This window comes from Urtica dioica, chromosome 7 (genome assembly GCF_054948205.1).
Source record: "Urtica dioica subsp. dioica isolate 48M chromosome 7, U.dioica_male_clone48M_v1_H2, whole genome shotgun sequence".
NCBI lineage: Eukaryota > Viridiplantae > Streptophyta > Magnoliopsida > Rosales > Urticaceae > Urtica > Urtica dioica.
In genome coordinates, this window is record NC_142762.1 from 36,963,158 (window position 1) to 36,978,924 (window position 15,767).

General features: G+C 34.6%; 2 protein-coding genes across 2 annotated transcripts; one reads left to right on the plus strand and one right to left on the minus strand.

The window, feature by feature from the left end:
• Positions 1 to 7,021: 7,021 nt before the first annotated feature.
• LOC149391223 (Protease-associated (PA) RING/U-box zinc finger family protein) lies at positions 7,022 to 9,997 on the plus strand. The gene is made up of 4 exons (XM_089618963.1): positions 7,022 to 7,472; positions 7,809 to 8,036; positions 8,395 to 8,799; positions 9,177 to 9,997. The coding sequence occupies exons 1-4, from the start codon at positions 7,343 to 7,345 to the stop codon at positions 9,740 to 9,742; spliced, it is 1,329 nt and encodes a 442-aa protein (XP_089475089.1). The 5' UTR covers positions 7,022 to 7,342; the 3' UTR covers positions 9,743 to 9,997.
• Positions 9,998 to 10,120: 123 nt separating this feature from the next.
• On the minus strand, positions 10,121 to 13,281 carry PDIL5-2 (PDI-like 5-2). Its single transcript, XM_089618962.1, has 5 exons — positions 13,003 to 13,281; positions 12,576 to 12,679; positions 12,108 to 12,478; positions 11,331 to 11,635; positions 10,121 to 10,693 (listed from the first exon to the last, which is right to left on the minus strand). Exons 1-5 carry the CDS (start codon positions 13,219 to 13,221, stop codon positions 10,349 to 10,351), a joined length of 1,344 nt encoding a protein of 447 aa, XP_089475088.1. The 5' UTR covers positions 13,222 to 13,281; the 3' UTR covers positions 10,121 to 10,348.
• Positions 13,282 to 15,767: the final 2,486 nt, after the last annotated feature.

Below are 15,767 nucleotides of genomic sequence, written 5' to 3' on the forward strand. Positions count from 1 at the left end.
CTAGTAGACACAGTTGAAGATGCTGGTTTATCAGAAATCGTTAAAACAATTATGAGCTCCATAGAGGACGATAAGTAAGTGGAAAAGCTACGCGGGAAGATGCATATATAGGCGAATACGATGGAAAAAGCTTGCAAGCCAATGACCCCATTTGCAAAAGGGTTTCTCACACGGTGTATTTGGCCGTGAGAGGAGTCTTTCTCGGAGGAAACGGAATCAAAGGAAGAGAACTTGCTGAGACATCTCCGCAGCGGATCGGGGCAGCTCTTCTTGCTCATGTTCATAGACCCTGGTACTAGGAACTCATCAATATTGTCTTGATTTATTCACTGTGTATAGATTTATTGATTCTTATTTGTGGCATGATTTTGTGTGGTATACTTGTATATATAAAATGAGACTACAATGTTGTCGTCGGTTTGTTTTAGTGTTTTAGTGTTTTTTTTGTTGTGATTTGCTTTGTTTAAGTATTAGACTGCACTTCTGTTCTGTTTAATGTAAGTGACAAATTTTAATATACTTGGAAAGTGTGCTTATTCGAGTGAATAATACTAAGCACTACAATAACACTCAACTAAAAGGAAATTGGATTGTGAAAGAACCGTGAAGTCGATGGAGGAAAGAACGATAAACGGTAGCAATGTGAAGGAAGAATATCAGCAGAACAAGAATATCATCGAGAAGTCCGAATATACCCAACACTCCAGCAAAATCACGCCCGAAAAAAAATCAATACTGCAATTATAAACATCTTTGATAGCTAAATTCGCACATCTTTGAAAGCCCTTCGTACCTTCAGGGATTAAAGTCAACTGGACTAATCACATATATAGCATTTAAAACCATCTGTATATATTCATTCCTCAAATATAGGAAATGAAGAGGTTAAAAATAAACGAATTGAAAAAAGTTAAATAATTTATAATCAATGGGTTGCGATTCCACGGATCTCTCCATGAATCATTGTGAGTATTTTAAAAAAAGTCAAATAATTGCTCCAAGTATAAAGTGTTTTTTTGTCCTTCCACTATTCGAAATCAACCACACATTCAAAAAACACATGTATATGGTGTTAAATATGATCTGACATAGGATCATCGTATTCAATTTTTGTTATTTTTTTGTTGTTATTTTTTATTGTGCATGTTCATCATTAGTAAGTATTAACCATAATTAGTGATACTTTCAATTTTTTATTTTATTTTATTTGAAATTAATATGTATATTGTTGTGAGGAGAAATATTATCGTCCTCATTTGGAACACCGAACAACCACAAAGCATCGAGCAAGATCGTTTGAGGTGCAAATAAGCAGAGAACGAGCGGGACCATACGTTAAGGTCCGAATGACCGGTTATTAGATATGCAAGAAGATCAGAGTGGTTACCTCTCACACACTATGTAAACATCTACGAAATAAACTTCAAATACGTGAAAACTGATCAACTCACGTCTAAACATGTCATCCTTCTATAAAAAAAAAAAAAAAAAAAAAAAAAAACCATAGGATCTCAACAAGAAAATAATACACTCATTTGCTACACTTACGCTGCATATGCTTTTCATCTTTATTTCACTTTTATATTGAAAATTCTATAATTTATACTTCTTGTATTGAGATTTGTCTAATATAAGAATAATTTGGCTTTCATGATCGCTATATTTACCGAGTCTGTTCGGCATATTCTTGTGAGTACCGAAACAATTGATATAAAAATTATTCCTAAATTATGTCATCCTTAATTTTTTTAGACCAAAATCCAATATTTCAAAATGAATCCAAAAGTATGACCTCTTTATATTTGTTGGAACAAAATTACCCTCAATGGAATACCTTTTTATTTTTATATTTATATTTCGTCTGTTTAGTTTATTTACGTGGTCGTCAATAATCTATTTGATTAATTTACATTGTCGAAATTACGTTTTTTTTTTACTTGGAAAATTTGGATATGGATTCAAAATTCAAAGCAAAACGAATATCAACAATTACGAGCTTCTCTCCATTTACCGACGACTATTTAGGTTTATTGGTCATGACTTTAGTTTTAGGGTTTGAGATTGAGTTTTGGGGTTTTTTCGTCGTTTTTGGCAAGGTTTAAATTGCCGAGAAATGATGGCGAAATGACGTCGGCCTCGCGAGATTTGGAGGAGTCTGGAAAAAAAATTACGTTTTGTCGTTTCGGGTAATTTTGTCGTCGAAAATGCGTGGGCATGTCGTATAAATTGCGTCTCGTCATTTCGGCAACATATTCAGAACAGAAACTCTAAAAAAACTCGCCGTGGACCGAAGAGGCGACTCGCGCAACATCGACGATTTTCCCGTCACGCCGTCCATTTGACGACCATCGCAGTGAAGATTCAACAAAATTTCGGCGATTTCGGCGCCACTTTTCCGGCATGTCCGAAGTTTGTCCATACCTTGGTGTCGACCTGCGTTATTTGAAATGGCAGCTCTGTATTGAAGAAGAAGAAGATATACAAACCCTACAATCTAATAAAGCATAAAGGGCTTAAGTAAAAGCCCAAATGAAAATGTCCAATAATAATAGGGATTATTCCTAAACTATGACATTCACAATAGTTTTGGACCAAAATCCAATATCTCTAATTTAATCAAAAAACATGACTTGCTTTTTTACACAATTACGTTTTTATCCTTTTATTTCTTTCAATTATTTCTCATTGATTCTCTATTTCTCCTTTCTCTCGCTCCAACATTTTTTTCCCTCTTCTACTCAGCCATCTTTGAAAACAACAGATGATTCACTTCACAAGCGTTGACGCGAAATCAAAAGAGGAAGAACACCGCCAAGAGGATTGAGCTCTCTCCGTCGAAGCTTATCGATGTCTCGAAATCGGAATCAAAGCTCGCAACTTTTGAAATCAGGATCGAAGCTCACCACGCCGCGGGAGAAAACGCATCACCATGTTCGTTTCGAAGCTCGCCGCGCCTTGTACAACGATTTCTGTTCTTATTAGGGTTTTTATTTAGAGTTGGTCTCGTGAGATTTATGTATATTTATTTGTTTATTTATCTGAAATGGCTTTGATTTGTTGAACTTCCTGTGGTCTTTGAAGTTAAAACAATGAAAGAACGATTCTTGGAAGCATGGAAAATCTGGAAAAAATTCTTAAAATTTCTGGGATTCGTTGAAGATTTATTGACATTGTTGCATTTTTATTGACATTAATGTCAATAAATCTTCAACGGTTCTGGGAAAATTCTTTGAAGATTTATTGAATCAATGTCAATAAAAATGAAATTTTATTGACATCAATGTCAATAAATCTTCACAGTTTTTTTATTTTTTTTTTGTTATGATTTTAAATGTTTATAAAGGAATTTTAAACGTTTAAAATATGAAATTAACATCCCGATTACACTCTTTTTATGCAGTAATGAGTGATATTTTAGTGTATGTCAAACATAGTGGTACATGGGTTAAACAATGTGTATACAAGGAGGGTGCATCGTTTGTACTTGTGTTTTCGGATGGTTTTGAGTACAACCATCTCATGGACGCCGTGTATGCTGAGATGGGGCTCTTACCGTCCACTCATTCCATTGTGGTTAAATATGAGACACCATTTTCGGCATTGCCAATAAAGATTACAAACGATAGCCACATCAAAAGTTACTTGTATTTGAGGAGCCGAGACATTTCCATGTCAAATTATCATCTTGTTATAAATAATATAAACAAACAATGTTTATTGACATTGATATAAATAAATAAAAAAGAACAGGAATTAATTATTTTTCAATAACTCACTGTGACTTTTTATTGACATTAATACAAATAAGTTCCAAAGTTTATTGACATTAATATAAATAAAAAAAAAAAAGAACATGAATTAATTATTTTTCAATAACTCACTGTGAATTTTTATTGACATTAATACAAATAAGTTCCAATGTTTATTGACATTAATATAAATAAAAAAGAACATGAATTAATTATTTTTCAATAACTCACTGTGACTTTTTATTGACATTAACACAAATAAGTTCCAATGTTTACATGAGCATGTTCTTATTTATTTATTTATATTAATATCAATAAATAAATGGAACTTATTTGTATTAATGTCAATAAAAAGTCACAGTGAGTTATTGAAAAATAATTAATTCATGTTCTTTTTTATTTATATTAATGTCAATAAACATTGGAACTTATTTGTATTAATGTCAATAAAAAGTCACAGTGAGTTATTGAAAAATAATTAATTCCTGTTCTTTTTTTATTTATATTAATGTCAATAAACATTGGAACTTATTTGTATTAATGTCAATAAAAAGTCACATTGGAACTTATTTGACGTGGCTATCGTTTGTAATCTTTATTGGCAATGCCGAAAATGGTGTCTCATATTTGATCACAATGGAATGAGTGGACGGTAAGAGCCCCATCTCAGCATACACGGCATCCATGAGATGGTTGTACTCAAAACCATCCGAAAGCACAAGTACAAACGATGCACCCTCCTTGTATACACATGGTTTAACCCATGTACCACTTTGCTTGACATACACGAAAATATCACCCATTACTGCATAAAAAGAGTGTAATCGGGATGTTAATTTCATATTTTAAACGTTTAAAATTCCTTTATAAACATTTAAAATCATAACAAAAAAAAAATAAAAAAACTGTGAAGATTTATTGACATTGTGTCAATAAAATTGCATTTTTATTGACATTGATGTCAATAAATCTTCAAAGAATTTTCCCAGAACCGTTGAAGATTTATTGACATTAATGTCAATAAAAATGCAACAATGTCAATAAATCTTCAACGATTCCCAGAAATTTTAAGAATTTTTTTCCAGATTTTCCATGCTTCCAAGAATCGTTCTTTCATTGTTTTTTTAACTTCAAAGACCACAGGAATTCAACAAATCAAAGCCATTTCAGATAAATAAACAAATAAATATACATAAATCTCACGAGACCAACTCTAAATCAAAACCCTAATAAGAACAGAAATCGTTGTACAACGGCGCGGCGAGCTTCGAAACGAACATGGTGATGCGTTTTCTCCCGCGGCGTGGTGAGCTTCGATCCTGATTTCAAAAGTTGCGAGCTTTGATTCCGATTTCGAGACATCGATAAGCTTCGACGGAGAGAGCTCAATCCTCTTGGCGGTGTTCTTCCTCTTTTGATTTCGCGTCAACGCTTGTGAAGTGAATCATCTGTTGTTTTCAAAGATGGCTGAGTAGAAGAGGGAAAAAAATGGTGGAGCGAGAGAAAGGAGAAATAGAGAATCAATGAGAAAAAATTGAAAGAAATAAAAGGATAAAAACGTAATTGTGTAAAAAAGCAAGTCATGTTTTTGGATTAAATTAGAGATATTGGATTTTGGTCCAAAACTATTGTGAAGGTCATAGTTTAGGAATAATCCCATAATAATAATAATCATAAAAGCCCAATGACCCTATACCTATAGTAAAATACATACCTTAATTGTTAGGAAAAAAAAAAAACAAGAAAGCAAAAATAAGTGTCCCTAATAAATAGCATATGATAATTATCATATAAATATAATTATTATATACAATAAAAAAATCACAATAATACAAAGAAAAACTAAATCTTAGATATATTTATATGCAGCTAATTTTTTTTTATTCTAAACAAACAAACATATTTAAAAACATATGTGTTATTTTTATAAACTATCCTGCAACATTATTTCCGTGGCAATTTCCGTATTTTATCGAAATTTCCGTCGGCACCGCAATTTCCGTCGGCATTTTGTAAGCAAATTTCCGCATTTTTTCCGTCGCAATTCCCATCGATCACCGCTATTTCCGTTTTTTGAGGCCATCGGCACGAAATCGGCCGTCGGCATTTCAATCCTTGGTTTATGGTGGAGAAGAACGAAAAATAATGAAGAAGAAGAAGAAGAATCTACGTGGAGACGAAGAGAGAGAGAGAGAGAGAGAGAGAGAGAGAGAACGAGATGTTTATGTCCATATCAACGCTCTTTCGGATTCTACTCCCTCCAAGACTTCGTATGTAGTTAATACTTCCGGAAATCTGCCAAAAAAAAAAAGTTTGAAAATTTGTTTGAAGATTTATTGTCTTTTTATTGACATGAATACCAATAAACCTTCAAACGATTTTGAAATATTCTTTGAAAATTTATTAAATAATTTTTTTAAAAAAATTCAAAATGTTATCGGCATTCATGTAAAAAAGAAGAGAGAATGTCAATAATTTTTTCAAATCCTTCAAACGAATTTTTTTCTACTTCAAACTTTTCAAAATTTTCACTTTTTATCTTTCTATTTTAATTTTTATAACTTCACTGATCAAATGAAAAATGATTTTTAACTTTGTTTTTGTGATCATTAAATTATAAAAAAAAAAATTAAATACAAAAAATATTTCAATTGAAGTATTTTTTGTACCAATATGTGTAAAAAGTCATATTTTTTAATTATTTTTTATTTATTAAATTTTAATTTAAAGTATTGAGAATGTAATCATTTAAGAGTAATCACATTGATATATCTATTTTTTGGCATTATATTTGTAACCGTGAGACTCTTTCCCCATACGCAGTTTAAACTTTAAAGAAGCAATGGGACCAAAGTAATAAAAATCAAAGATAATCGGATGATAAACTCCAAAGGAAGTTAAAGATCAAATATCGTCCATAAATTGAAGGCTATTTGTTTCTCACCACACCGTCTTCACTCGGTCAACTTGGTCATATTATATCATATTTTACAAAGCAATAACAACTCATATCTCAATACAATAATTTGCATATTATTAATATCTTAATAGCACAGGGATAAGATTTCCTTAGAAATCTCTCCTGGACATGCATACCTGTTATATTTTTAATTTTAGTTATTATTATCATATTATTTCGGGAAGGCGGTGTGACACAACTGGATATAATTAAACTTAATTCAGACAAAATATTTCTAAATAAATATGAGAATAAACGCAGCATTAATAGGGAATATAGGTATAGCCCTAAAATTGTGTCATTGAGAAAAAAAAAGCTCTTTGGGTATTAATAATTACGTGATATAAAAAACAATTATTTACTCCAATAGTTTCTTTCTTATCCCTTTATTATTTCGCGGAAAAAGATCTAGAATTCTATTGCTAGGAAGTCTCGGAATCAAATAAAAAGGATATTTGGAATCAACTAAAATCCTCGAGCGATGGAAGCTGATGTTTCCATTCCCCGCCTGAAACCCTAGAGTTTTCTCTTTTTGTCGGCGAATCGAATCCGTGATTCGATATACTTCAGATATATATTTTTTGCTTTTATTTTCGGTATTTTTATCTTATTTTCCGCGAGAGAGTTAACAGGAATGGGAAGAATGGATTCGGTCGTTCTATCGTTGACGATTCTGTTGAGTGTCTGTTCGGTGGCGTTTTCGAATGTCGTGTTGATGGGAAACAATGTCACTCTCTCCTTCGACGACACTGAAGCCAATTTCGGTGAGTTTTGGTTCTGCTGAGCTTGTTTCACTTTAGGATGATGATATTCGTCTTGTTGGACAACGAATTCTCTGGTGGACTTGAAGAAAATTCAAATCTTTTATTGAGATGGACAAGTGTTTGAAATATCCTTCAATTCTCGTTTTTTTTTTTGTTTGCTTGTTTCATTCAGGACTATTTGAACAAGTATAAGCGTATCTCTCGAGATTTCTATGAAATTTGCTATTTTTCTTCGGTTGTTGGCTCAAACATAGCTGAATAATGAAAAATTTGTCTGCGGTGTTATAAGTTACTGATCTCTGAGGGTAATAATGGTGTTTTTATTAATTGTTTCAGCTCCGGCGATAAAAGGCTCGGGGGAGTGTGGGGTTTTGTATTTGGCCGAGCCTATCGATGCATGCTCGGCGTTGAGTAATGAAGACAAGCTGGTCATTAATGGAAGCTTGCCTTTTGTATTGATAAGCAGAGGAGGGTGTAGTTTCGAGGATAAAGTTCGAATAGCACAGAACGCAGGCTTCAAAGCTGCAATTATATATGACAACGCCGATGGAAGCTTGGTTTCAAGTAATTACACAAACTCTTTTGCTTATTATTGTGCCATTTATTTGTTTTTTGGTCTCTTATAGTGCTGGAAGTTTTATGTTATCATGAGAGATGAGCAATCGAAGAAGCATTCTTTCGGTTCTCAAAATCAGTTTAATGGATCAAGCCCTAGAATATTACCAGATGCTTGAAGTTTTTACTTTCCTATGATTAAAAAAAAAAAAAAGTTGACAGCCAGGATTAGCTTTTAATGAGGTTATTGATATTTGATATAACTAAAATTAACAACTGAATAGAGGTTTCAAGTTCATAAAATTAGTACACGTCATGGACATGGAAATCTATTATGATTATCTTATATATCTTGTGGCGACTTCAGTGGCAGGAAGTTCAGCTGGAATAAAAATACATGCTGTCTTCATATCCAGAGCTTCGGGATCCAGACTAAAGAGGTACGCGGGTCTCCCGGACATTAAACTGTGGCTAGTCCCGAGCTTTGAGAACTCAGCGTGGTCGATCATGGCAATATCGTTCATATCCTTGCTCGCCATGTCCGCGGTCCTCGCCACATGCTTCTTCGTTCGCAGGCATCGGATACGACGAGAGAGGCCTCGAGCTTCTCGCGTTCGTGAGTTTCATGGGATGAGCAGTCGCTTAGTAGGAGCTCTGCCGAGTCTTGTATTCACGGCTGTTCTGGAAGATAATTGCACATCATCGACATGTGCTATATGCCTTGAAGATTACAGTGTTGGAGAGAAGCTCAGGATTCTCCCGTGTCGTCACAGTAAGCTTTTCATGTTCTTTTTGAGACTTTTCTATCAGTATCACTACTTGTTACCCTTTTCGTATTCTGTACCATGAAATATAGAGAAAGATATGACCCGGAACATGTCATCACTGTCGTGTACTCGATGCTAGAGCTCACTCACACCATGATCTGGGCTAATTGTAATACTTAGCGATTAGTTAAGGGGGGTGATTTGTGCGTAATTGATGATATCTTAGTCTATAAATAGATAGAATTATGGTGGACTAGGGAGGCGAAATTCTCTCGAATACCCAATTATCTTTGTATTTTGTATCGGTTCAACGATGAATTTTGAAGGTTCATATCAGTCTAATCAATATAAGTTATGGGTTTTTCTTTTACTTTTTCTGCAGAATTCCACGCTATGTGCGTGGACTCGTGGCTGACATCATGGAGAACGTTTTGCCCAGTGTGCAAGCGTGACGCAAGGACCGTCACGGGGGACCCACCGGCTTCAGAGTCGACCCCTCTGCTCTCATCCACCCCAGCCTCTCTGGCGTCCTCATCGTTCTTGTCTTCGGCCCGATCGCTGACATCATCATCAGCCATACAGATCGGACGCTCGCCATCTCATTCCCGTCCACAGTCCCTCGCGGGCACTTCCTATCTTCACCAGTCGTCTCTCAGGTCGTCCTACCATAACTCGCCTCACTTGGACGCAAGCCGAAACTCGATGGACCTCCAATACGCGTCGTCACAGAGATCACGCGGATCTCATTTGGTCTCGGGATATTCCATTGGATACCCTTCTTTGTCACCTCTTAACTCGAGATACTTGTCGCCGTACATCCCGAGCCCTAGCCAGGCCTCGCCGCCTTTCACTGCCTCTTCAAGCCATCATCAAAACCCGCTGCGGTGCAGCGAGTCCGCGGCGAGTTTTTCTCCTTTTGCTTCAGCTCATTCTCTACCCGAACCTTGAGGTGTTATAAGTCGAGAGCTCTGTTATATATATAGTGGACTGACATGGATTCAACCCTTTTAAGGAAAATTGATGTTTGGATTTAAGTTTTTTTTTTTTAATTTATTGATTTAAAGAAAGTTGACGTGCCTGCTCGTGTGTACATTATTATTTACACTGTAAGAATGCCATAGTTTTGGGTTCCTCTTTAAGTTGTGTGTATATGTAAGCTTGATGGAGTTTTAGAGTAACGTGGTTGTCGTTTTGATCGTTTTTCATGAATATAGTTCAGTTTCTAACCTAAAAGGTAATTTCTGTGACTTCGACGATTTATTTATTTATTATTGCAACACTCTACAACCCATTTCTATGGACTAATAAGGAGGCATAATCGTAGGGTGAAATAACAAAGATAATAAACATGAAATTGACATCTAAGAGATAACATGGTGTTAAATGATTCTATGCTATACATAAATAAACGAAGCCAAGCAAAAGTAGACAAAAATATATAATCTGGAGAAAGCAAAAACACGATAATCAGCATTGTGAACTTGGTATGAACGCTCTTGTAAGGTATTTTCCCGGTTCCAAACTGCCAGATAATTCCATGAAAAAGGCTTATAATCAGTCTTCTTTCAAGCCAGAACTCTGCTCGCTGGCGATAGGGCCGGAGATGAAACCACTCGATAGGTCCGCCCGAGCTGGAGTTTCGAACCTCCGAGGTTCACCATCATTGTCATCATCATCATTATCGTCACCACCACCTCTGATGGTCTGTATAAGCGTGATCATTGCGATAATGAAAACAACGATAAATATACTCCTCAGCCCAATCAGTGAGTTTATATAGCCGAGCACTGATGGGCCGCCCATCTTTGCCTTGATCGTTTTTCCTTCTCTGTAACCTTCGAGAAAACGTGACACTCGTGTTGCTTGATCATCGCCGCGCAAGCTTTCAGTGCCGTTGACCTATAATGAAACCAAAACTTAGTTGATACGACGAGTTTCTTTTTCTCTTCATGCTATCACGAGAGAACATACGGAGCAACAAGTGAGACACTCTAAAATGGCTCTTTAGCCATGTGATGTTCAGACTGGAAAGCAATTGAGTGACACAAAGTGTGTAGATTTTATATCTACTAACAAAATCTTACAGCTGACTGGTGTATTTAGTGTTGTTGAAAATATAAACGAAAGAAAGCACAAGGGAGATATGGGATATTCGAGAGGGGTATGTGTTCTAAAGAATCTCTTCTTCCGACTAATCTCTCAAAACAATTTTCATGATGATTCTATTTTATACTAATTCTTCTTGTTTATAGGCTATACTTAACTTCTAAGTATTTTAATTTGACCCCTAACTATCTACTTTTTACTACAATATCCTCCACATCTAAGTTTCTAACACCGTTAAAAATAAGATGAAGAAACTTCTATGCCCAAAGAGTGTATTGGTATCAGATTACAACCAGCTACTAATCCTAACGTCTTGAGAAGCCTAATATAAGCAAACAGGTTTCAGATATCCCTGATCATGAGACATATAATAACGAATATAAATAAGAAAAGGAATGCCAATGGTGGTGATTAATATCAATGGACTTACAGTAAGGTACTCTTCTTCTCGGTCCCAAACGACCATCTTTGGCAGATTTGATTTATCAGTCACGAATGGACCGGCGAATCGTTCCCACTGTTTAATGCCTACGTAACCAAACACAAGGTCTTGATTTGCAGAAGCAGCGGACTTCAATATCTTGACAAGGACCTTGGTATTCTCTTCCTCCTCGTCCTCCACAATTGTCAAAACTATTTTCCTTTCATCGTCACCCAATAGTTTTAACGTGTCGAAAGTTATGGGCACAGCTAGAGGAAAAAGGTTGTGCTTTATAAAACCTTCCAAAAACTCCGCTGCACATGAAGAAAAAAGTTATCGGCAGTTGCTAATCTATGTAATTAGATAATGGCATTGATCCAGAGGACATAATTATTTTTAGCCAAAGCGTTTGCATAGAACTATAACTTTTGCTGTCATTACTTTATAAATAGCGGCAGTATTTTGCTAGGAGAAAGATAACCAGAGGTCACACTGAACAATTCCTGTCAGATGCTTTCGAGACTTAGAGAGTAGAGTTGTCAACTCTTTTGTACATTAATTTATTATTTCTCCCCTTTTTGGCTAAAGGTTGGGTCTTTTCAGGGTATAATTACACTGTGCACATGAAGATTCGTTGAAGTTAAGATCTGCTCTAGAAGCTCATCGGACTTATATCTTATATCATCCTTAATATGCAGGTGGTGATTCCAACGTGAGTTTCCAAATACGGGAATGAAAGTGATTGAAGAAACAAAGACTGGCAATGAAAAAAAAACCCAAACAAACCTTCAAAAGGACCGTAAAAAACATGCTGCTCTTTGTAACTTGGATGAAGGACCAGCAAAGCAGGAGACTTGTCGAAATCATACAAAAGCATCGCGTCTTCCGAGAAATCCTTTGCCACCGCAAACCAGGCCTTCTTCTTGTACTTCATGGCCGAATCCGATATCACTGACTCGTCCAATCCAAAACCAACATAAATAGGAAACGAAGTTCCAGCTGCCTCGACGAAGCTACTGATGGCAGCGTCCGAATCAAGTACGGAAACATCCGGAGCCACGAATTTCTTCAAATAACGAACAAGAAGATCCGCTTTCCTCGGACCATTGTAGTCTAACGGGACGCCGTGTATGAAGAGCTTCAGGGTAGGAAATCCACTATTCCATGAAAATCTCAGTATTAGGTAACATAAATTCCCATCAAAGTCAATCAAAATTTCTCAATACAAATGAGATTGGGAAATGAAGAACATACTCGATTTCGTATTTCTTAGCGAAACGGGAGTATTTGTCAGCGTCTACTTTTGCTATAACTATTGGCTGCTTTAGAGCGGCTAACGCAGGCGCTGCTAAATCTAACTGCGATTAGAAATAAATCCAACATCAACACATCATTGCACAAAATTAATCTGTGAAGTAAGCAAGTTTTGAAGACAGTTTTTGAATTCAACCAACTGTGAAATAGATCGGATCATATCACTGAACTAGAATTAAGTTTTGAACTTCGACGCCGAACTTAAGATACCGCCAATTTTTATTCTTAATATATTGGGTTATATTGCCTAAATTTAAAAATTGGAGAATGTTTACGGATCAAGAGACCAAAACAGTGACACAAACCCTAAAACAAGCATTTTTAGGAAGAAAAATACAGTGATATCGATCGAGAGAAAGAGAGGGACCTGAGGAGAGAGGCGTTTACAATGACCACACCAGGGAGCGTAGAAATCGACCAAGACGTAATCCAAGGACGAGATCGCTGAATCGAAATTGGAATCGTCCAGCTCCAACACCTTCCCATCCGCCGTCCATTGATGCTCCGACGAAGCACCGCCGTTGATTTGGATTATAACTGCCACAAGCACACACCACCACCACCGTGACACTCCATTTTTCTTCATCTCTCTCTCTCCCTCTCACTCTCTGTAGGACCGTAATAAATTATCAATTTATATTTCCTTCCTATTTCTGTTACCCGCTAAAACGACAACTCTCTCCTGAGTTTTGAGTCTTAGTTTTGACATTTTCAACCTCCAACAATCTTTTGATTTTACCTTTTTTTCATATTTATTTATGGCACATTTATATAAAGTTGAGAATTGATCTTCTGACACAAATACTTGTTCAATAAATAGTATTTTTTTTTACTTATTTTTTTAAAAAAATTGGACCCTAAATACATTCTATCCAATTTTTTTTTAAATTAAAAAGATAAAAATATCTCCAAAAAAAATTTAATTTATTTTTTTCAAACCTAAATATTTCTTAACATGTCTCCATATATTTCTTCCTCCAGATTAAAATATACTAATTATTCCGCAATAATACGCGGGATACTGCTTGTTTAGAAATATACTAGTCAAATAATATTAATATCTTCATTTTACTTTCTTTTTTCTGCAAAATAATCTTATTAATTTTTAATCATGTAAAATAAAAACTTTTGAATTTATGCAAAACAATATTAATTGTAAAAAAAATATATTCTCTTTTTTCAAATTTATGTCAATCTATACATTATTTTATAATTTCTCTAAAAATGGCACTGCAATCATTAATTAAACAAGTATTCGTTGCAACTAGCCAATCTTTTATCTCCTTTTAATGAATTATCTCAAGTTTCATTTTATTAGAGAAATGGTTCACCAAGCCGAAGTAATTAAATTAAATGTTCAGTTAATTAATTAATTTCGACTTAGTGGGTTTTTTTTTATAATAAAATGAAAGTTGGGCTACTTTTAAAAAGAAGGGTGAGCTATTGAGTTACTGGTCTAATTGCCCCTTAAGTAAAACTAACATGCCCCTTAAGTAAAACTAACATAATATGTTATAAATTTGGAAAAATAAAAATACATGGGTACAAATTAGATTAATTAAGAGTAAGGACATAATTGTAAATAAACATAGGATAATATCTTAAGAAAATATCATATTTATCGTTTAATTAAAATGCGACGACTATTCTCATACTTTCTACAAATATCAGATCACTTAGCATAACCATAACATCAAACTTATACCTTAAAAAAATTATTGACGCAGATACCACCCTTTTTTTTTTATAGTTTTTTGTTGATTTTTGTAATAAATTTTTGTTTGAAAAGGACTAAAAATATCTTTGGAGAAGTTAATTTATGAGCACAAAATAAGAAGTAATCTTTTTAAAATTATTTTAAATTAAGATATATTACATTAAGAATATTTCGGTCTTTCATACAAAAATTATTAAAAAAACAAACAAAAAAAGTTATAAAAAGTGGTATTTACTATTTATGTCAATAAATTTTTTTACTATAGATTTGATATTGATAGTGATACTAAAAGATACATCTGATATTTCTAGAAATTATGAGAATAGTTGTCCAATTACATTAAACACAAGAGTTACATATGATATTTTCTCTATATCTTACACAACTATTACAAACATTTCCTCTATGTTCTTAGTGAGTTCTTGGCTCAAATATTTAGTGTAGTATTTGAGATAAGAGGAAGAAAACCAATTATTAATAAAAAAAATATATTAAAAAAAAGATTTTATTGGAATTCTCTATGTTCGTTTTCAAGTAATGTTCTTGTTCTTGTTTTGTACATGGTGAAGTTTCCATTTTTCTTATAGATAAAAATTAATTACAATTTTCTAATCTTTTCTTTTATGTATCAATAGACTTCAGAATTTCGATTTATTTTTACAGTGGTACACTTACTCTCCGTCGATTTGTGCTGTCAAAGCCTCGAATGTAGCCCGTCTTCGTGGATCCTTCCTTGCATGTCGTCCCGCGATCGCATCGATTTCATCCACAAACACAAAAGCGGGAGCCTATCACACACACAGGATTGGCGTACAGTTCCGATTCGAATTAGGTATATAATTATATATGATAAAATGTTTCTGTCACGCCCCGGGAAAAGATGAGGCGTGATTATTGAATATAAAAATGAAACACTAATAAACTTTACATAACTAACCCACGGTGCATACTCAGTTGATTACTTTACAAGTCCAAAGATAAAAGAAAGAAAACGGAAATATAAAACCAACCTTCGACACTTGATAGACTATCCAGCGAAAACCTTCAAACTCTCGACCACACTTAATCCCGAGGTCTTCCTAACCCTTCTCCTTCTCACATCCTGATTATAAGAAAAATTTGAAGAAATAGGGATGAGCCTGAGACCCAGTAGGTGCTATAGTAATGGTTTGATTTTTAAAATGATTTTCGAAAATAATACTTACGGTATAATAATAATATTCTTGTCACGTGTAAATCACCATACACGTACAAGTATACCTTGCAGAAATGTAAATTGCAGAAATGTAAATGACAGAAATTTAAATGTGTCCCTGGATACTTCTAAAACGTGTACTATCTCCTGAGCCGCCTGCCAACTTAACCCGTGGCAGTCCTCTGATCAGAACAAGGTGCACTCTCCGCACCGTAAACAT

Bases quoted from the DNA above. Each gene is read 5' to 3' on its own strand.
- LOC149391223 (XM_089618963.1), top strand. From the start codon at position 7,343: ATGGGAAGAATGGATTCGGTCGTTCTATCGTTGACGATTCTGTTGAGT. The intron at 7,473-7,808 runs GTGAGTTTTGGT...TAATTGTTTCAG, and splicing joins CGACACTGAAGCCAATTTCG to CTCCGGCGATAAAAGGCTCG. The intron at 8,037-8,394 runs GTAATTACACAA...TGGCGACTTCAG, and splicing joins CGATGGAAGCTTGGTTTCAA to TGGCAGGAAGTTCAGCTGGA.
- PDIL5-2 (XM_089618962.1), bottom strand. From the start codon at position 13,221: ATGAAGAAAAATGGAGTGTCACGGTGGTGGTGGTGTGTGCTTGTGGCA. The intron at 12,479-12,575 runs GTATGTTCTTCA...TTCATGGAATAG, and splicing joins GCTAAGAAATACGAAATCGA to TGGATTTCCTACCCTGAAGC. The intron at 10,694-11,330 runs GTAAGTCCATTG...GTTTCATTATAG, and splicing joins GAGAAGAAGAGTACCTTACT to GTCAACGGCACTGAAAGCTT.